At 34.7% G+C, this 22371-nt stretch overlaps 1 protein-coding gene across 3 annotated transcripts in view; it reads right to left on the bottom strand.

The window, feature by feature from the left end:
• The window catches only part of LOC132702872 (transmembrane protein 132C), a 166099-nt gene that overhangs the window by 75139 nt on the left and 68589 nt on the right, over positions 1-22371 (bottom strand). For all 3 annotated transcript variants that reach the window (XM_060671715.1, XM_060671714.1, XM_060671712.1), the window contains exons 2-3: positions 984-1280; positions 655-831 (exon numbers count right to left, since the gene is read on the bottom strand). In XM_060671715.1, coding sequence (XP_060527698.1) covers positions 655-831; positions 984-1280 — 474 coding nt within the window. The remainder of the gene's footprint in view (positions 1-654; positions 832-983; positions 1281-22371) is intronic.

Below are 22371 nucleotides of genomic sequence, written 5' to 3'. Positions count from 1 at the left end.
TAGGCAAATTATCGATTTTCTGACTGCTGCTTTATCGAATCGTGTCACGAACTTCATCCGACGCAGTAAAATGGATTTTATTTCATTCAGCCGCAGAATATGGCATCGGGCCACTATAAAATTGGTCGTAAAAAGCTTCACTGTTCATAAAATCCCTATAAAATTTAACTAAATTGTTAAATTATTATTCCGAGTATTTCATAATTAATTCGATAAAAGGAGACTTTCAGAAAAGTTTCGTGTTTTCGATTTGCTAAATAGCATTCTAATGTCGATATTGATCAGTAACCACATCGTTTCCGCAACCATTTTGTCTCGTTCCGAAGAAATAAATGAAAAAATAAAATGACTTAACAATAGTAATAAATTACAAATTTTTGCATCTGCTCTATACACTATACAAATAACAGTTCTTTTAACTTTATGTTCATCATATTATAACAGCTATCCGATCTAATGTTTCTTACACACTGTAGCCGAACAGAATGTTCGTTCATCGATAAGCAAGTCATTAAACTGGAGTTGGTCCCAGCTTCAGCAGATCATTCATTAATTAGTCACCACAACTCCGAGACTGTTTGATCGAAAAAGGGGACCATTGTAGCATAATGCCAAAACTGAAGATAGTACGAGGTAACCAACTATCGTACTTACTTATACAGACTCGTTGATGATGTCGAGCAAGCAGCATCTGCCTGCGGCCTCCTGGGTCTGTACCCGTATGGAAGAGTACACGTAGAATTGGAGAATCTCTGGACACTTCATTGCGAACGATATGCGCCGACATGTCCAAATGATGAATGGCTTGGTCTTGTAAATCTATGACAGGTCCTACGATAAAGAAAAACGGCCATAAGTTAATAACGATGCCGCAAAATTTTAGTAAATATCGAGCACTAAAGACTACAACTAACACTATGAACAGAATAGTGTTTCAGGCACTGCTACTGTCTTCCCTACTAGTTCTAATATGGTTAACTCACCAGACGTGTTCATAGGCATGGGATCAGGTACCACGTAACGAGCGGGTACCGTTTGCTTGGTACTGAAGGGCCCATACGTAGCCCTAACCGAAATCGGTTGAGAGCTTTGGAAAACTGTGAACCGATCGATCGAAAGGGGCTGGCCAGTAGAGGAGACTCCAGTGCTGGTTGAAGGCGGCAAATCGATTATGGTAGAAGGCCCAAGTGCTGAACCCGAGTAATGTTGTCGAGGCTGCTGTTTGAGGAAGAATCCCCCGTCTTTGTTTTCGAAGTGAACGTTGACGCATAATGACGAACCTAAAACAAATAGTAATTTATTACCCAACGAAGAAATTGGTTGCATTATGCATTATTGATAAAATGTAATTGCGATCAGATAGATTTCAACTAAGAATAGTCCAACACAGAATTTGGGGGTCTAAAATAAAAAATAGGCCATTAAAGATGGAAATCGCAATTACATTTTTGTGAATACAGATTCATTCAATCTGGAAACTGTAGTATATTATTATTATTAATTGTACTGTGTGAAGATTATTACATAATATTGTTTTGTTCAAATTTCTTCTTGTGTTGCTTTGCTCTGGTCGTGCACGTGCACTAGTGATGTACGCAAATATCTACATAGTTTCGGATGAAAACAACTTATTTTTTAAACAGTTATTAACTTAATTAAATTCAACGACCTTAGAACAAACAATTCCCAAATTTTCCAATAACAAATATGCAACCAACAAAATCTGACCGCCGAGTTTGAATTTATGTTAATTTATACGGAATGTTCCGGAAATAGATGCCATAAATTGCGGCGGCGTTTTCATGCGGACGAAAGTAGGGAAACTTTTCGGGTATGCAAGAACTTCGGCGCATGCTAGAAATTTTATTATAACGCAGGTCTTATGGGGGCTATGTATTAGAAAAAGGGAATTACATGCACGGTTTAAGCGTAATGCCAAGACTCACGAGAAATAATAGAATAACGTGTTCAAATAGTACATGAAGATATTATTCGGTAAAGAATTGTTTTAATTCCACAAATGGACGAAATGAAAATATTTCGAACCGGTTTTGCATTTTAAACTGAAATCAAATCGAAAACAGTAACCTAATCAAAACTGATTAATCCTCCACTCCACATCAAAATATTAGGCCACCATGAGCTAAACAAACCATTTGACGTATTCTAAAATATTGCTGCTTTGAATACCAGGAGAACGCCATAAAGCAAGGGCCCTGCGATGAAAAATTTTCAATCTTATACGCGAAAATTTAGTTTTTCAAAATTTTACGTCGTTTGTACAACACTTATTAAAATAAAAAGAAATTCAAGGTATATTCAATTCGTGGATATATGTATTATGGTACAACTAAGTAGTAGTTTGCTCTCCGGACGGCGTTAACCACACCAACGAATAACAGCTCACGTCTATCTTTGATTAAGTAACACGGAAGTGCTGTATTGTAAATTTGCAAATGAAAAGGAATTATAGCCTAACTCCAAGGGCTTCGAGTTCGGGTTTATAAAGGTCAATGAAAAACTTGGTAATATATATTTTCGTTGGTTTTGAATTTACAATTCACATCAGGCATCTAAAATTGTTATTGAAAAAATGTCGTGTCAAAGAAATCTGACCGCGACACGACGTACATTTCTTTTTATCCATTAAAGACAAAGTCTTTTGCACATGGGTTCGTAATTTAGTAGATCCATATTACGTAGTTTCGATACACTAAGCCTAACTGAATAGGCAACCCTTATCGTAAAAGAAACACAGCAAAAAGTTGCAATCCGTCCGACATTCATTGTTACAGTATAAATTACTCCTATATTGGATATTACAATTATAGACCCTTGTTCTCGAACAATATCGTCGAGTAAAATGAGGGATGTATCCGGCCCAGGGGTGGGAAAATTTGATTAATTGTCGTGCTTTCACCCAAATATTGCTTCGGGTTCTTAAAAAACTGTACGCTGCTCTTTATTGAGGAACGTTCTGCCTAACATAGAATCGTGTTAATTAAAAGATTATTAAAACAACCCTTCTATCAATTTCTTTTGGAAATTTATAACGAGGGAGTTTAATGAGCGTTTAAGACGACTTGGGTAGCTAAAATGAAATATAGCTCTGGGATATTCTCGGACGTTTTAAGTTGATATTTTATAGAAAAATTATTAATGGGCGTTATTTCGATATTTTAAGTTCGACATAGAAGCGTAGGCAGTTTATGGAATACATATCTATCTAGGCAACTATTTTACAAAAGTATAAACTAGGTTACCATGAAGAACTCTAACATCAAGTGTTTATGGAGCATCTTTCATAACTGAGAATCCGTAAAAGTGTATCACACTAACCAGAACAAAATAATAATAAAAAAAATAACGTGCTTTCAATTATAATAAATCAATAAATATTACAATAAATAAATTATAACTGGTGCTTAGAGAGAGCAAAGGTGGTCTAAAGGACAGGCCGATTAACAATGTCGACCCGGCAGCCAAGTGGTTCCGAGTCAGAGACAAGCCGACTATACAGGATTGTAACGCTAGGACATGCGTTAGACCAAAACGTACCCGCCAACCAAAATTGCGAACCCGATTAAGTTCGAGAGATCCTGGATCCAGATTTCTGCTGACTAGAAACTTGTAGTATAAAAAAGCCTATATTGAAACCAGATTCCTTGCGTAGCATTTTTTTTCATAGAAACTCAAAACTGGTTATAATAAACGAGTTACAGCTAGTTTTTTAAAATGTGCCGTTTATACCATTTCACTTTTTATGAAAAGCGAGGCACTTACATTTTGGCTGTCTCTGTCCCTGAATTGTACATGAATAAAACTGTAATAATTACCAAAAATTTTCAAATTAAAAGTTACAGAAACAGTTCATCCAAATATCTAATAGAGTCAGCGACAGAAATAATTCCAATTCGTCGTTTTTCCAGATAAATTTCCAATATCTCATATTGCATTTTCCCGTTTGTTTCGATGGCGCCGACCGCAGCAGCCATGCAGCAGTTAGCTGCTGCCGTGTCTGCAATAAGGCCGCGGGCCATGCTTTCAAGTGGCGCTACAAAGCTGACAGTTCAATTTTACCGCTAATTGGAAAATATTTGCAAAAGTGAAGTGCCCTGGTTATTCGATATCGCTAACCGGATTCGGAAGCGGTTCCGATGTTATTGTTGTTACAGCGGTCTGGGCTTTAGCCATATTGCGGTATAAAATGCATATGAAACGGGCTACGGTTGGCGGACCACCCCAAGTGTGGAACTTTATTGAAAACGAGATATGTTGCGTCAAGCAGAGTTTAACAAAACATCATTTCAATTTTGGCTACTCACAAGTCAGTGAGCGAAATCTGTAAGGAAAATTTGAGTTTTATATAACATAAATTATTTGTTGTCTAATGTCTAAATCGATTGTATTTTTTCTTTCGCTATACCTTCATAGAACTATCATTCAATTGTTATATTAAATTATCAGAAATTTCTAGTCAATTTTTGGGTAAAATTTTGTTCTATACTCGTTCCTACACCTATACCTAAGAGCTTAGGAAAATACTTAGTTAAGATTTTGTTTCAAATCACTACTCTGAAATATCTAATTATGCACTCATCAAGTATCACTTTAATATGTCATCGTTAACCATGACGAGCCAATTCGGTCGTTTGCGTACGATATAAACAGCTAGTGCCAAATCAGACTCGTGACTAAAGTGGCCGTTAACAAATCGTATAATTTACTATTGAGAACTCGTTGAATAATGTCTGTGGATGTTTATTACAAAGCATACTTAACTTCGTTCCTAATTTTCTGGCAATTTTTATATTTATTTGGTACACCAATAAAACGAAATATCAATTACGTTTTAAAATTAATGTCGCCGAATTATGTGCGATTATCTATTGCAATAAATATTTGATATCTCAAGTTTAGCGTCCTTTTAAAAATTCGCACAATGCACAATTTTGATTTTGATAATTGATCTATCTAGTTTTCGGCGGGACACTTTTGCTTGATAAAATTGCGCTGGATATGTATTCGACACTGCGCATGCGAATTGAAACTATTTCATAACATTAAAACGTATCTTGTAAATTTGTGAGATATGCAATTTATTTGGTCTATTTTGTTTTGATGAAGTGAATTAAATTACTGGATAATAACCTATCGTATTCTCCAGTGCTACGAAGACAAAAAACAATTATAAGGCTCCCACAGACGGACGTTTATGTCCGCGTTGATGTATGCGCATTCAAAAATGTACATACAAAAACGTTAATGCGCATTCAGAAGCAAAACTGCCGATTTGGTAAGTGCGTCTGTATAGATCCAGTATACGTTGATAGATGCCAGTTTTCGAACGCCCAAAGCTATTGACGCTAACATAAACGTCCGTCTGTAGGGGCTTTAACTTGGGAATTTTATTCTTTTTTTATCAGAAAGTTCTACAAATAAAATCTAAAATATAGTAGCCAGATATCAGTTTTCAGTATACGAGATTTGTCAAAAAATATGGAATCAAGAAAGTACCTTGAAATTTGACGTTATCGAGAAACGAGAAGGTTAGTCTACTATAAAAAATGAGATAAATGTTTATTCAAAATATTACACAAACACAAAACCTTTTTTTTTTCGGTGTAAATGGATGAAATTGCAGATTTGAATATAGCTTTTAGTTAATTCTTTAGTAAATTTTTTGATATTTTCAAATTTAAAACTAGATTACTCTTGAGAAAAATCCACATTTTTTGATAAACCTCGTATTCTATACACATAACGGATTAGAAGATACCGAAGTATTAAAAAAATGAGTTTTTTCCTGAAATAAATTAATAAAAAAGTTTCGAATATGGTTCCAACTTACTCCATGCATATTGTTTAATAATAAAACAAAAGAACTTTTATTTTTTAGATTTTCTTGCTTTAGACATAAAAATTAATTTAATTTTATACATTTAACCAAACATTTATTGACAATTTTGATTTAAGAATCTCAGAATTTCAGCCTGCAAGAACTAGTATATTCATTTATCTATTTGCTGTTTTCCTTTATCTACCCAAATCAATATTATTGAAAACCATACTCGCTATAGCTAAAGCTTTAAAACTTGTAGGAAGTTCCTCCAAAAAAAGGAATAGATTATAGTTGCACAGAGAATACAAAAAACTGGACAAAGCAGAATTGTACAATTCCAGTAGTCACGTGCCAAATGGATTTCCCTGCTAACTACGTTTACCTAAGTACGACTCAACACATAACACAATAATCAGTTTGTTTGTTTGCATTAGTTAATAGGAAAGTTTTCGAGGAAGAGAGCTACTTTTCCCAAAAACTACGCCTCTGAGGCATACGTACTGAAATCAACAACAACCGAAGTCACCGAACCGTAAACAAAAGCCTATTTAGTCGGCTCTTGACGCCGGCAAATTCAATTTTCCTACCGGGAACAACAACCGACACACCGTTGGTATTAGCAAACGGACATGTACATACTCGCGTTGCCAGACCACTTGAGTGCTTTTAAAAACCACTCGAAAAGCAATTAGAATTGTTCATAATACAAACGTTTCGTATTTACTCTGCGGAGTGGCCGCCCCGTATAGATTTAAATAGTTTATTCAAACAATCGCGGCACGAACAACAATGTTTAGGTAAGCAGCATCGGGAGTCGGGGAAAACAAATGCGACCCGCTTTTCGGGTGCAGTGACGAACTTGGCTGGAGCTAATGATCGGCATTTGGGTCATTGGTTAGAGAATTGTGGGTAAAATATGCCTTAAAACTTATTATAACTTATTATAAATATATAGGTTCAAATGTTAAATGTACAGCGTCCAGTTCACAATGCTGTATAATAAAAACCATATCGGTGAGTACACATGTATTCTTCCGATAGATCTGCTGGTAACGGGACTCACATGGCAAGTTGAGAGGAGACATGTTAGCGAGCCTGGTGGAGAAATGTCAGCAGCGAAACCCGACCAGCACAAAGCAAAGATGGACATATATCCTCAGATTGATTCAGGTTGATCGTTTAAGAGGATTAGCATTTAGCGTTGCCGCGTTACTGCAGATGAAGGAACTATTGTGACTCCTTCCATAGTTATATAAAGCTTAATCTAGCTTGACTCCCTGATTAGACTTCAAAGCTTTCATACTGAACTGACTCCTTGGTGTGAGTCTAGTTTTGTTACGTCCAGCACATGGAACACGTATAACCTTATTCCTAATATAACGGGCTGACTGGTTTTTCAGCGCTCTGTTTTTGACAATCGTGATTCGTGTCATGTACCAACGTCCAAATATGTTCAGTTTGCATTGCCATTTCATCGTGGAAAGACAACGTGGATGAACAACGCTTGCTCTATAAAAAAATGTGTTTCGCGCACTTCCACCACTTTATGGTCATCATAATCGCTCTACTGCAACAGGCTACTTAAGCCATAGTGACCAAATTTCTTACCAATTTCACTTTAAGTGCGTACAGACGTGTAGAGGCCAGTGCTGCTGAAGATCGTGATTTGTCCACCTGTCCTCATTGTCTGTCGTTCGCAACAACTGGCATTGCGTTAATCCACTACGGGGAAGATGTTTTTGCTTAAAAATACGAGCTAAATCTGGTTGATATATGGTTTCAACAAGATGGCGCCTCAGGTCACACAGCGTACGCAACCATAGATCTATTGCGCAATAAATTTAGTGAGAATTTGGTGCACAATTCATCTCTCACTTTGGGCCGGTCAATTGAGGTCGAGTCAAGCACTAGTGGAAAAGTTTGATTTTTAATCACTTATAAAAAATTTATACTTTTTTTTCCTGTTTTTTTTTTTTTAACTTTGATAAATGGATTGGCAGATTATTTTCTAAAGAAGGCCTTACAACGACACGGAACCTGTTGGAAATTGTTGACGACAGGAAGCGGTCAGTAATACTTCTGTGCAGTTCCAGTCAGTTTATGGATGATCGGAAGCATACACTCGTTAAGCATCTCAAATAATAACACACCATCAGGTCTTCCGAGACGAGTTTGGTAACACAACTGGCTGCGACGAGCATATAAAAAAGAACATAAATATTGAGACCTGGTCGAGCAATAAGTGAATAATCGAAAACAATGAAATTGTTTCCAGCGTGGCTAACGTAGAAACAAGAGATTTGTAACTGATAGGAATTCCAGACTACCTACATCTTTGCTGCCTTGTGCAAAATGTTCTCCCTTTTACCCAAAAAAGGTCTGTACAATAAAAAAAACATCCACTTTTAAAACCTACAGAAAAGCAGATCCTAATATGATCGACATTTTTTATTTTTTATATTTCTCTCGAGTAAAATTATCTACCTAGACTTTCTATTTTGTTGAATTGAAGAGAAAATGTCATATCGTAAATGCGCGATTTTCAGCGCCGACATTACTAGTTTATTACATATAATTTCCACAGCACGCTCATACCAACCGACGCTGATAACGTGATTACAGATTGCACAATCCCGAATTTAATTTTGGAAAACCGAAAAAAAAAAACTGGACCCTCGAAAATTCGACGGAAATCGGGCGAAATTGTTGGGAATGAAACCGTTCGGAATTCACCAATCGCGTTCCTATCTTTCCAATTTATTTTTATTCCGATTCGTTGGAGTTCTCATCCGTGCCGAACGATCCACCATTTTTTTATTATTCTTTTTCGTCGAGTTTGTCTCCGGAATGACTATTTGCGTGTAACTTAATCCGTCTTAATTCCGTTTTAATTTCGTCTGAGGGTTTTTCCGATACCCACTCAATGTGGTATGGAGTGGGAAGCAGTCCCTGTTGGTTTTTCGTTTCGAGGAAACTTTGCACTGTCAACATTGCGAGCTCAATCTGAATGCCAGGGATTACGACGTTCAATACTCCAGCGAAAGTAATTGATATCAATCCACTGAAAATCTGTCTCAATTTATACTACATGCTGGTGGTGCTAACTTGAATCCAGAACCTCTTTTGGTTAGTTTCCACTTCGATCAGCGTATCAGTTTTGGCATTAAAAAACTATTTTCATCATACAGAATCTTTTGTTTTGAGTTATAGTTAAATATCACTGATTCGGTTCTTGTTTGAGAAAATTATTTATTAATAAAATTTCTTTATTTGTTTTCAAATTCTTAAAATTAGGGTGAAGCTTAGTATAGAAAATGAGGCGATAGGTATAGGTATGCGCACACTTCTTGTGAAATGATGTAAAAGTATCATCCCTTTCGTTTTGATGACCTGGAAATCGATTTAAGTATACCAAGGAAATTCTGCAACGGCATCTGAACATCCTATGAACAAATGTTCTCAAAAATGTATGAGGTATTTACTATTATAGTTTTTAAATTATTTGAATCGTGGGCGTGGTGAATGTCTGTACAAGATATACGTTTAGTTTTCGTATCTTTTTTGCATTAAGATTTCTAATCAGCTAGTCACAAACATATGTATAACATAATAAAATAGCTATTATAAGGATGGCAGATATATATTTAAAAAAAAAAACAATTATTAATTAAATACAGGATAACAACAGACCATAAGAGGGTGAGATCTTCGACGACAAGAAGCGCTATAGGAGCGCTAGTTGGAGGTGTGTAGGGATTGCGAAGTTGTGTTTTTGTTGGAATTAATTGTAATTGATGTAACATAGGAGTAACATGACCTGCGAACTCGACCCCGAACCTTAGTTATGCGGAGCAACGTACCTACTTCAGCGCATCGCTATGACGGATGGCTACGCGAAACATGTTACCTGCCGAGATTTGCCAAGCTTATAACTTATTCACGTTTAACTACTGCTTCTGTTATTGTCGGTTATGGCGTTAACCTTCGTGATGGCCTTACACTTCTTACAACAGATACTTCTTTGGAAATATGGATTTGAATAGAAACATTAAAATATTTAATAGTAATATTACTTTATTATGCACTAGCTGCTACGTTTCAATAATACTAACCTCTCATTGTTCTTGTGCGTGGTTAATTTCTTATCGAAGTATGACAAAGACTGATACTAAAAAAATTGTGATAGAAAACAACATGCTAATGTTTTAATTTTCAATTGTTTAAATCGTTTGAAATAGCGCACTATTCCATTGTCATATTCCAGGGTAAATTTGAGAACTACAATTTTTATAAGTTATTAAATGAATGTTTACTAAACGCTATTTCCAGCAAGGTGTAGAGTAACACAATCCTTATTAAGTACGTAAAGGGATTACAGACAACACACAACAAATACTTAAGCCACGTTAATTGATTGGCAATGATTTCATTGATTTATTTTTTCTCAGTGATGGTAGGTATGCCAAAGACGTCCCAATAGCATACTCGCAAAAAAGAAATGATGTTAAATTAGGTATTATGTCATATGAGGAACCGTCGTCTCCTCGTGATGTTATAATTAATAGTCCGATCGATCAAATAGTCAATATCTCATATTTTCTCCTCTAGTTTAATGATATACTGAACTGCTCAAAAATGATTCCTTCTTTCTTCATTCGAAATATAATAACTAAAATTTAATTACTTGTATTAAAAAATTGTGTTTTATAACACCTTACTTTAATAACCAAATATTCTTATCATTTTTTTTATTTCAATGTGAGGAAGTTTCAAATAATTTACTTCATTTTGCTATACACTGTTTTGGTATAGTATACTATATTTTTCCGGGTTTGGTAGCAGCTTTCGATCCAAAATTTATTTTACTTTATCACATTCTTCAAAAACTTTCGGCATAACCCTCGTATCAATCGAACACCATATACGCCGATAAAACACAAATCGTTATTGTTATATTTTCGAATCCTGAAATTAATATTGATGGCACCTAGACATGCGCCGATTCCTTTACAGTTCCATCGTCTATAATTCATTTTCGTTATTTTATCGATATATCATTTGGCTTCATCAAACATTTAATACCGGTTAATGGACTTGTTCCTCCAAATTGACATTATGTTGCCATAGCAAGTGATGTTACATATGTATAAGCCTTTGATTATATTGCAGAGCTGACCTACAAAAACACAGCCGAGTCCATTATTATTTTAGACTTTATACGCGACGTAATCACCATCATAGTAACTTGAGAAGTACGATGAGTGAATGTTTGTTTAAAAGGCTTTATTCGATTTGATGAACAATATACATGAATTTTTGGTTGGGTCGCGTAGCGTTGTATAACCGGAAAAGTTGCTTTTGCTTTTGGTATTCATTTTACATCCCTGAAAAAATGACGGACTGTTTTCGCAATCCTGTTTGTATGTTTGTTAACACCGAAAGCGTTTCGAATAAATAGGTTAGCTCCACAATGCGCAATTTCTAATAATAACTAAGATTATTTGAAATCGTATTAAATTATATGATTAATAAGTAAATATTTAATATGCTTGCTTATTGATTTTCGACTTCAGGGCTTATAAATAATATATCATTCATAATAGCAGTGTATTATTCACGCTGGTATTCAATTTTCGTACATTTTGTTGATAGCAATCTTTTTAATGGGTAAAGTTTTGAACCGATTTAAATATAATGTTTACTTTTCTCCATTTTTTAGACTTCTTTGCCTAGCAAATCTTACAAACAGCCAGACTAAAAAACGGACTTTTGCAATAGACGCCCCAAAGCAGGAACGAAGATGAATAGAGAGAGAAAGACAGACCTTAACCATGTTATTAACTTATCCGAACGAATTATTATTTTATTATTTTTGTTATATCTATTTTCAATAATTTTCAAATTTTAAAAATATTTTGATAACATTTGGAGTAGCCCACACATTTTCAGATCAGGACATTATTATTTGAGAAAGGTGGAAGTGGTCCGTCCATATTGTGGACAGATCAACGCGTTCGGGACTGCGAGTTGAAAGAATTCCCAATCAGAGTTTTGTTTTAAATGTACGCTACGTACTATGGTCTCCATGATGATGAGTCATGAAGCGTCATTCAAGAGTACGCGAGAGTGGGTAGGGGAATGGGAATGTTTCAATTACTGCATGCATTGCATGGTTTATGTCGACATTGCTGTAAAAACTACTTCATTTGGCATCTTTACGCGATTTATAGCAGATTCTAAATCCAAACACAACACGATTTACGGTATTGATATATGTCACTCAAGAAACATAACAATTATCCCAATAATCCCTTTTGATATAAACCTTTTATTCTTTACACCCACCTAGCACAATTTAGGATTTAGGTATGCTTCAGGTTCCACAACATTAATTGAACGTTAATTTTATAAGGGGTGCGTTTAATTTTCCCTAATTTGAGGGCACAATGCAAAAATATTCTTTAAATAATCGCATTAGACTCAATTATAATTACGCGTTTTGTATTTCACAAAGTATTTTAAAAAACCCCGATTTTACACAATACGATAATATTGCCTCACTGGCTCTTATACAGGTAGAATAATAATTTAACAAAAGATGGTAGGCAAACATTATCAAATACTTTCTCGGAGAAAAAAATCACAAAAAATTATGCGAACTTACGACGATTTGGGGTTCGTGTAAATGGATGTGGATAGTAATAAACTGTTTTTTTTATTTCGAAACTCTCCGATTCGTTGTTTCTATTCAGACTTTTTGCAGATCTAGCACTTTCCCCTAGTCGCTCCATCATCGCTTCGATAACCGTTCGTCGACAATCAAAAATTATAATTTGGTGCATATTTCAAGGAAATGCCGCAGAAAGCTCGTCGCCGTACCTCAAAATGAATTCAAATTCAAGCGCAGAGACACTCACGAAAGGCGAAGCGAATAAAAAGCAATCAATCAATTCTTAATTTATGCTCGGTTGCCTCCGAATTCTATCCAGTCTTTTTCCGGTGAGGCGATCACACTCACTCCGGCTTATAAAATTCCGAATTTAATTTCTCGGTCTGCAAAATGCGAAGCTCGCTGTCGATAAGTCAGCGAAAATTTCAAAACGATTGGTTTCGACGCCCATGTTCAAATACATTTTTCTATTAGTTTAATTAATTGTTGTTTAGTTTTTGTAAGATAATGTCCGCGGTATAAGGTGGGTATATTTTCTAAAATAATTTATAATAATTATTATATTATATTAAAAAACAATAATATAATCATTCTTGAAAACTGTTTCAATAATTTTGAATTTACAGAAAGCCCTTGATATACAATAAGGCATTAAAAACTGATGTTAATTAACGTCGAGGTTACCTAACATTGCCTGAAAATAGATTAATATAATTCAAATTTGTAGGTTAGATCCTCTATGCGGATTGAATAACGTGTTTAGAAATTTCTGGAACTATTTCTGCTCTAAATAAAAATTCCAATTCTATTTCAAGTTTTATTAAAAATTTAGAAAAGTCAGATATTTTTGATTTGCTCCATTTTCGTATTTCGGTATTTATGAAAATAATGTTTAACCGAGCCCTTGCTTTTATTTGAATATGAAAGAAACATATTTTTCAGTATAATCCAACCAAATGCAACATAATCCGCACTAAAACCAAAATATCAGCATTTTCTTCTCAACTAGCGTTGGTTGCCTGCTGATTGTCCCCTAAAAAATATAGCAGTATTGATGCTATGATAAATATGCCAAAGGAAGGTACCTCAGAATATTATTGAACTGACATATGAAATAGGCAGACTAAGTAACGTTTTTAAATAAATCGTAGTAATAATAACAATAATTATAATAATTATAGACATTTATTTGCCAAAAAATATGTAGTTCAGTTTTTACTTTCATTTCACTATCGTTTTAGACGTGAACATTTTCTATTTTAGGTAGTTAATATCTACTACCGCAAAATCCTTAATTTGGAATATGATCTTCATAAAATAAATTATTAACGATTATTAACTTAAATGAGACTCCATAAAAATTGATTCAAGTTTGCAAACCAAACTTTGGCCATAATTTAAGTTTCTTGAAGTTTGCTAAATTTTGGTTAATTATTTAGTTTTCTTTTTTTGTATTCCATTTGTTTGTTCGCGATGTAAATATCCAGTCAAATATGAATTAAGTTTCGTTAAATACAATTAAATAAAAGAATTAGTTAACAGTTGACAATTTCATAGTGTTTATTCTATTGCACTATTATAAAACATTCCTTACAGTAAATAGAAATAAATAAATGAAAAGCAGCAGATCCAGTTCTTACAGGTCGTTACCTTTTTGAACAACTTAAAACTCAAAGAATAACTATAAAACCACATTGGTGGTCTTTGACATTCCCAGTTTTAGTCGAGGCTTATTTTCGGCAGTGAAAGGGTGCATAACGTCAGAGGAAGGATTCTGATTAAAATATATACTTTATTAGCCATTTGACATGTAACATCGCAGGTGCGGAACTTCCTGGCATTATAGGCTTTTAAACAGGGGAATTGGGAGTGAGCATAACAGCTGGAACATTTAATAGAAATGGGTTACTACAACTCGCCCACTATGAGCTTGCCGATTTAAATAAATTCTCCAACTTCCGATTCCGCTTTTTTCTGTTGCTAAAATAAGACGATATAATTATGATATTAGTTCTAAAAATGCATTTCGCATAGGTAAAATCTGAGCCTTACAATTTAAAATCAAGCAAGTATTTTATTATTATCGCGAATTATATTGGAACTACAATATATTAAATGCAAATAATGTTGAGTTCTTCTGAGTCATACTCAATTTTTTTAAATACACCATGGTGATGTACAAGAGCTGATAGGTATATATATATATATATATATATATATATATATATATATATATATATATATATATATATATATATATATATATATATATATATATATATATATATATATAATTTTCACACATTGATTCACGGATGGAAAAATGTGATGACCCTATATTCCGGGATATCATCCGTTCGCTTGTTGAACTCCGACGACTGGTGAGATTTTAGCAAAACGTCTGCAGGATTCCAGTCGGAGTTCAACGAGCGAACGGATGATATCCCGGAACATAGTGTCATTATACATATATATATATATATATATATATATATATATATATATATATATATATATATATATATATATATATATATATATATATATATATATATATATATATATATATATATTATTTTAATGTTTGCTAAGTATTTAAGCGTGGAAGGTTAATCTAATCATTTATTGTTTTTTCGAAAGCCTAAGCTGGTGGCGTGGAAATAGAGTAAATTTAAATGGGTACATTGAAAAATTACAATCTTTAATATATATTATATTATATATCATAAAGGGTAAGTAAAAAGTATCGGGACGCTTAAATATCCCCAAAAATTGCCAATGCAATGTTGTCACTTTTACGTTACACGTTACAATTTTGTTATTAATTCTTTTTTTTTCTATTCACTACTGAGCTACTGCTACTGCCGCTTTTTCAGTAAAAAATAATGGAATGCTTAAATACCTCCAAAACTGACAAAGCTGGAACGATAAAATTCCATACCTGGGGATGTTTGAATATGTAGATTTCAAAAATGCTAACGGCAATGTTGTCTGATCTACCACAGCAAAAACCAAAGTGTTTAAGTCAAATCTACATGAATAACGGCTGACGTCACCTGCAAGAGATACAATTCTATTGTTGCTACCAGTTTGGTTTTGTGTGCTTTTTCCTTGCAATATTTTTTATATTTATTTTATTTTTTAGTATTTTACAATTACAATTTAAACCTAAAATGATCGTCATTTTCCTGTGTTCGTTTTATGTACTTGTAAGGTCGTCGCTAAATAATGATATTGAGCAAATTGAAATGTAACTCTTTATTGAGATACAGAGTGTTAAAGTTAAGTTCTCGGTTTTTGAAAAATCGACTAGTTATAACCTCCCAATTTTCGGGTTTCTTTTGAAGATTATTAAAAAAGTATAGTACATATATTTCCACAAAACACACAATTTTCGAGATAGGTATTTGCAAGTTAATAACACCTCCACAAAAAAATTGGCCACTACAAACTGGTCCTAATTTCAAAATTTGTTCGATGATCTTGTTTTGACTGGTTCTTCAGCAACAATGCCATGTCACACCTTCATCTAGAATTGGATATATATGGGATGCAACTATTTATTATGCCTAAGCGTATTAACCACTGGAAGGCGGTGTTAAAATATAGCTAATAGAATATTATGCAACAACCGTGGCAAACGGTATTTGAGACACAAGTTTATTTGGCAGAAGTGGAGCGTGGCGGAGCGAATGCTTAATAAACATGTTATGGTTTTTCTACGACCGTTAGGTTAGGCGTACATTTTTGCCAAAAGTCACGAATAAATTCACTGACATGACCGTCAGAATTGACAAAAATCAAAAATCAAGCCGAAAATATCGGATTGCTCGTAATATCCCGGAAATATGCGAAGTGGCTAACAGTCGTAGGAAAAGAAACTGACGTGGTAAAATGACACTTTCTTCACGCTTAATCGGTGTATAATTGGGTATTTTACAGAAGTGAGTAGAACATAGTATATTATGCCAGAAGTGTGGCAAACGGCATGTAAGTGATGAGCGGAGAGAGTGTTTAATAAACGACTGACTTAAAAAATTTACCCAAAGCATTGCATACTACATTTTTTCCACGACTGGTACTTTTTGAGTACATTTTTGCAAAACAACAAGAATATATTCATTCACTGACATGACCATCAGAATTGACAAACGTCAAAATTCAAGCCGTGCGGTAAAATCTCCGAAAACATCCGATTACTCCCGAATCAGTGCGGTAAACGGCATTTGATTCACGAATTTATTTGAAACGAGCGGAGCGCAGCGGAGGAGGACTTAAAACGTTTACCGAACCTGTTGCATACTATAATTTTTCTACGACCGTCCGTTTTTGGGTGCGTTTGCGCAAAACAACACGAATACATTCACTGACATGACCGTCAAAACTGACAAATGTCAAAATCCGTGCGGTAAAATCCCGGAAACATCCGAAGTGGCTTTATTTACACTAGTGAATATCAAGGCTAATGTCAATGTGAATGTGTTTATTTTATTTTATTGTTTTTATGATCATAAAAAATATTATCAAAATCCAACGAATCGCGGAAAACCAATTGCGAAATTGGCACCAAGTTTCCAGTTTCCAGTGGTGAAGGTGAGTGAATCAAAACGCAAAATATCTCGAAAACGGCGTATCCTATCGAAGACCTTTTTAGAAATCACCACTCTATCATAATTTTCAAAAACAAAATACAAAATATGATATAAAAAAATAGAATATCACTATAGAGAAATGAACGACATTTTACTAAGGCATATTTGGATCAGTATCATTATTTTCACAAGTTTAATCTAGGATTGCTATTTGGCGTAGAAGTATACGGAAGTAAAAAATATGTGTATGTGCCCTTTAGGAACGCGTAATGGAATGACAGGTACCTTGTTTATTGTTCGCAACCCCCGCGTTTCTAATCTAATAAAAGCGCATCCGCCGTAACGACGAAGACCTCGTAACGCGCAGCGACAAAAACCCTAAACGTGACCTCCATTCCGACTGGTCGTCCACCCACCTCTGATAATGGCGCACGTACTAGACGAGACACTTCAACGTAGACGACGACGACGACGTCGGCTAGCAATTCGTACGACACGTGACCTAAAAGGATCGCCATCAGACGGTTTCGATGCCATGCATGTGTAATTTGCGGGTGGTTAATCCCCGACCGATGCGACGGTGGTGTGTCGGGAATTATGGGGAGATTAACGAAACAAATTGGGTTTTCGAGGTGACGACAAAAAATTTTGGATTTTGCTGGGATTTGCGTCAACAGCGGTGCGGTTGGGCTAACGCGGTTTTCAATTTCATTATATTAACCTGTTTAGGGAAACTATAATCTGATTAATCCGATCACACCTCGACTACCCCAAAGTGATATAAACGTGTATACGTTCACTTTTTTGAAAATCCCCACCGACTAAAGCCGCTCTATGGGCCTGTAAATAGAGAAGAATATTTTTTTACATACAAACGGATTAAAATGCAGATTTTCTTCAGCGAGTGATTTTACCTATTACCCTTTTCAATAATTAGAACAATATGTTTTATCTTTATTACTGGAGGAATTGTTGAAACGACATAACAAACTCGGTATTTTACAACAATGCCCTGTCAAAATGGTTACATCTGAATAAAATACAGTAATAACTTCTGTTTCTTTACAAACAAAAGTATGAACGGATCGCCAGTAACAAATTTCTATCTAAAAGAAAAATTAATTTTACCGGCTTGGGAAAATTAACACGGTATTTAACCAGAGATTAGTCAGTCAGAAAGAAGGAAATAGCGCAGTTCTGGTGTTCAAGACTTAAAACCGACCCGACCGACTCTTTGAAATACACCATTTTGCGTTCATCCATAAAAATGAAGGAAAACGTAAACATTAAATTACCTATAGCAGCTTTTTTTCAAATTTTATAAGCCAGTTCACTACTTTGTATCCATAAAGGTATGAGTACATACTCGCTGAAAAATGTCGATGTGGCGAATTCGGACGTGGGTAATTTTTGTTCATATATCTCATAGGAAAAATAAGAGTATAAAGCATGGGAGGCGTTGAATATTAAAAGAAAATACATCCGTCAGACATAAACGATTTTTTGTGCAACTTAAAAAGCTTTTGTCAAATTTACATATAGAATTGCACAACACTTTTAAACTAAATATTAACCAAAAAAACTCGAATGCAGAGGGACGAATAAATGAAATCAAATATATATATCATTCAAAATGAAGGGAGCTAAAATTTCTCTATCGGCAAACAGGGGCGAAAAAATTTCCTTCTTTTTCCTTATTCCTGTAGGACAAAAATATCATGTTCTAGTGAAAAAAAATTGTTGTTTTCGTGCGAAAAGTACCTATTGCCAGGATTGCACCTTTACCGAAAATTCGCGTTTTTTGTTTCTGCACATAAAATAAAATCAATGAACTAATTTCATTGCTCTAAGGGGATAAACTGATGCAAAGTGAGTGTTGATCAATGATTTAAAACTGTATAAAGGTCTGGTCACTCTCATGCATTGCACGGGATTCTTACCTGAAGCAGACAATTATGACCAAATCTTCTTTTCACAGTCCAATTTTTCATTTATTCCCAAATGAAGGTTTAAGAATTTCGTGACGTGTTCAATATTCTCACCAAGTTAAGTGCAGCAATACGGTGTTGGCTACTATCACCGTAATTTTCGAGCAAGATAAAGTTAATTTATAACCAGGACACCTCAGTTTAATTAGTAATTTTCCGTCGATCTCTTTCAAACTCCTCGAACTCTATTTTGCACCGCACTGACATATAAACCAACGCAATTAGATCCGTGCTTAAGTGGTGAAGACCGTTTCTCGAATTACTCATTTGCGAGAACGAAACGCCGTCTCCCCTTGAAAGTATTTTGCCCGGTCGATTGGTATCATTAAGGAAGGGTTGGAAACCCGTCAAAACGTCTCGTCACATGTTTTCTCCAGCGCCACTCGTGGATACCTTCCCCCACGACACTATGACTCATCAGCGTAATTACAGTAAAATAGTTTTCCAATGGCATTTCTATGTAACATTACATGTTAGGTCATCAATAATAGCGCTCAACATTTACATATTAATAAATCTAAAAGTCACTCAATATGCTTCTGCACATATCCGGATGATATTCAGATACATTAAATAATAATAGTTATATAGACTTGGACCGAAAAAATTTATGACTAAAACGGCCAAAATAAAATGCTTGAAATTATATTTTTTTTTTTAGGTTTCAGTGGTTGCTAGGAGTCATACTCACATTCTTGGACACCGTTTTTGCTCTAGCCCTTAGTGGAAAGTGAAAATATTCGGAAATAAATGTCATTAACTTGAGAATGGCTGAACGCATTTTTTTAAATTAGGAGATGTCGAAAAGGGCTATTCTGAGGCTATCAATATTTAGATTGATTGTATCGCAACTAAGAGGCTTTTTAAGACATCACTACAAATAATATTTATTTATCAAAAAAAATTGAATACAATATCAATTTCATTGCAACGACATGGGCTAACACCCTAGTGATATTGCTTTCGTAACTTGTAATATCAAAATAAAAATTCGAAATAATGTTGCATTTTTGGAGACATTTTCAGTATAACTGTCATTGACCTAACTAACCAAAAAACAGAAGTATACAAATATGTTTCTATTACCCAAGTTTATGGAGGTTATTATAAGTTACATCTATAACAACTGAATTTTCAATATTAATTCGGTAACTGTCTTACTCAAGAGACATCTTAAAGTGACATTTTAAGACGCTCAATCTGTGAATAATTGAGTATTTTATAGTAGGGAGTAGAAAAAAGGCTTTAATTTAAAAATCTTTCCTGCTTAAAGGAAGGGTCTGGAACAATAGATCGCATCGGAAATCAATCTCCTCCAGTTTTCCTTGAAACAAATTACCGATCCCGTCCGGCCTGAATACCGGCGTGAACATGAGGGCTTCAGAAGCTCGAAAAACTAATTCGTTAGACAATATATACTTAAAACTAACCAATGAATAAATCTAGTAAACTTTACCAAAAACACTCAATAATATTAACTAGGTAAATTATTACTTGAAAGAGGGCGAAAACGCGAATAGTTTATTTATTTTATTAAATTTATTTTCCGATTTTCTTGTTTCATTCATGTTGACAGATTCTGATGGATCCCTTCAAATTTGGAAATTTAATATAATTTAAGTTAAAAACTGGAGATAGAGTGTCAAATTGTAACCAGGCACCTTGTACTCGTATATGCCGGTGTTCTCTATTTCTGCAAAAGTTTGTCATGGGGATACCCCTAAATTAAATAACGAAGTTCTCACGGCTGAGCTAATTCGCACGTGATGGCAGCGAAATAGAGAATTGTATTCGTATGTGAGCCAAATCCTCTCTCTAGAAACCCCGTTGCAACCAAATAACATATTAATCGAAACGGCAAGCAGCTACGTGATGATTGTTTTGAGCTAAATTGCATAAGTTGATTAAATCGGGCTTCTCTGTTCATTAAAATATATCCGGAATAATAAGCGGCTCATGCCAAACCATCCCATTCAGGCCGACGTTGCCAGAATCCTACAAAATCTTTGAATATACCTAGTTCCTCCAGAGTCGTGACATTATAATTGAATTTTAACGCTGCATATGACGCCGGACGGAGAGATCCATTGTGCACCTTAGGTGTAAATGTAAATTTACTTCTTTTAATTAATGAGTTCTAAAACAAAAGTAAATACAATATAGGTGACAACAAATTATAATATAAACAAAGACAGAAACCATGAACAAGAATAAATCACTAGTAAATTCGATTTTATTTTTAATCGATTAATTGCATTTGTTATTTGTTCTCAATTATAGAAGGTTCAAAATAGCGCATATTGTAAAGCGCAAAAAGAACTAAGATTATGTGACTAGATGCCGATGTACCCTCCTTGTCTTTTTACATGTTCTTCCGTTATGTAATACATATTGAGATGGTAAACGGTGTAATTTCGAAATTACCAGAAATTAAGTTTTGCGAAGGTTTGTTAGAGGTCTGCGGGCTGTCCTTCGCATCCTGTCCTCGCAGGACTGCCTATCCATCCAATCTTGTTCTTCCAATCCTCTTCTCTCTTTTCTGCTATATGGTAGTTACCAACTTAAAATCTTTTTTGGCCATTCGTTGTAAAGTCTGCGGCTCTCCATTTCTACTAATATCGTTTCCACATAATACTACACTTCGACTTATCGATGAACATTTAAATTGTACTGATGGGACTTCACTGATAGATATTTCGTTTTGCTGGAATTTATTTTTAAATTTTATATCCAGGTCATATCGTTGCATTTCTTCTACCAATCTTTGACCCACCTCATTGATAGATATTTTGAAAAGGTTTTCCTTGGTCAAATTATTCTAGATAGCCTTCTCACCATTTTGATTCTCGTTTCGAGGCCTCTAAAGAGCGTATTTATGGTGGCGACAATTCTTCTATCTGAGTTTTGTCTAAAATATCAGGAGGGGACCGTATCGTTCGTTTTTCCAAGTTGATAAAATTAATTCCTCACCGGCCTTTTTGCTAGGATCTGATTTGCAGAATTGCCCTGCTGTAAAAACGGTTTGCTCTTTTCTCTCGTTACAACTCAGTTTCCAAGCGCGCCATAATAATACTTGAACGCAGTTTTGCAATGGTCTCTGTTACAATATCTCAATAGTTCTTTGTATCACTTTTTGACCCCTTCTTAGGTATGGAAAATAATTATGCCATTTTCCATTCCAGGAGATAAAGGGCTCTATGACACGAAAATTCGCACATTTTTTCTGGCTGTGGAATTTAGACTCAGTGCGCCTGATTTATCGCTAATATTAATAAATCA

Source organism: Cylas formicarius, unplaced genomic scaffold (genome assembly GCF_029955315.1).
Source record: "Cylas formicarius isolate icCylForm1 unplaced genomic scaffold, icCylForm1.1 PGA_scaffold_6__28_contigs__length_40554024, whole genome shotgun sequence".
NCBI classification, from domain to species: domain Eukaryota; kingdom Metazoa; phylum Arthropoda; class Insecta; order Coleoptera; family Brentidae; genus Cylas; species Cylas formicarius.
The sequence above is the reverse complement of the archived record's forward strand: the minus strand, read 5'-3'. Positions and strand labels throughout refer to the sequence as shown.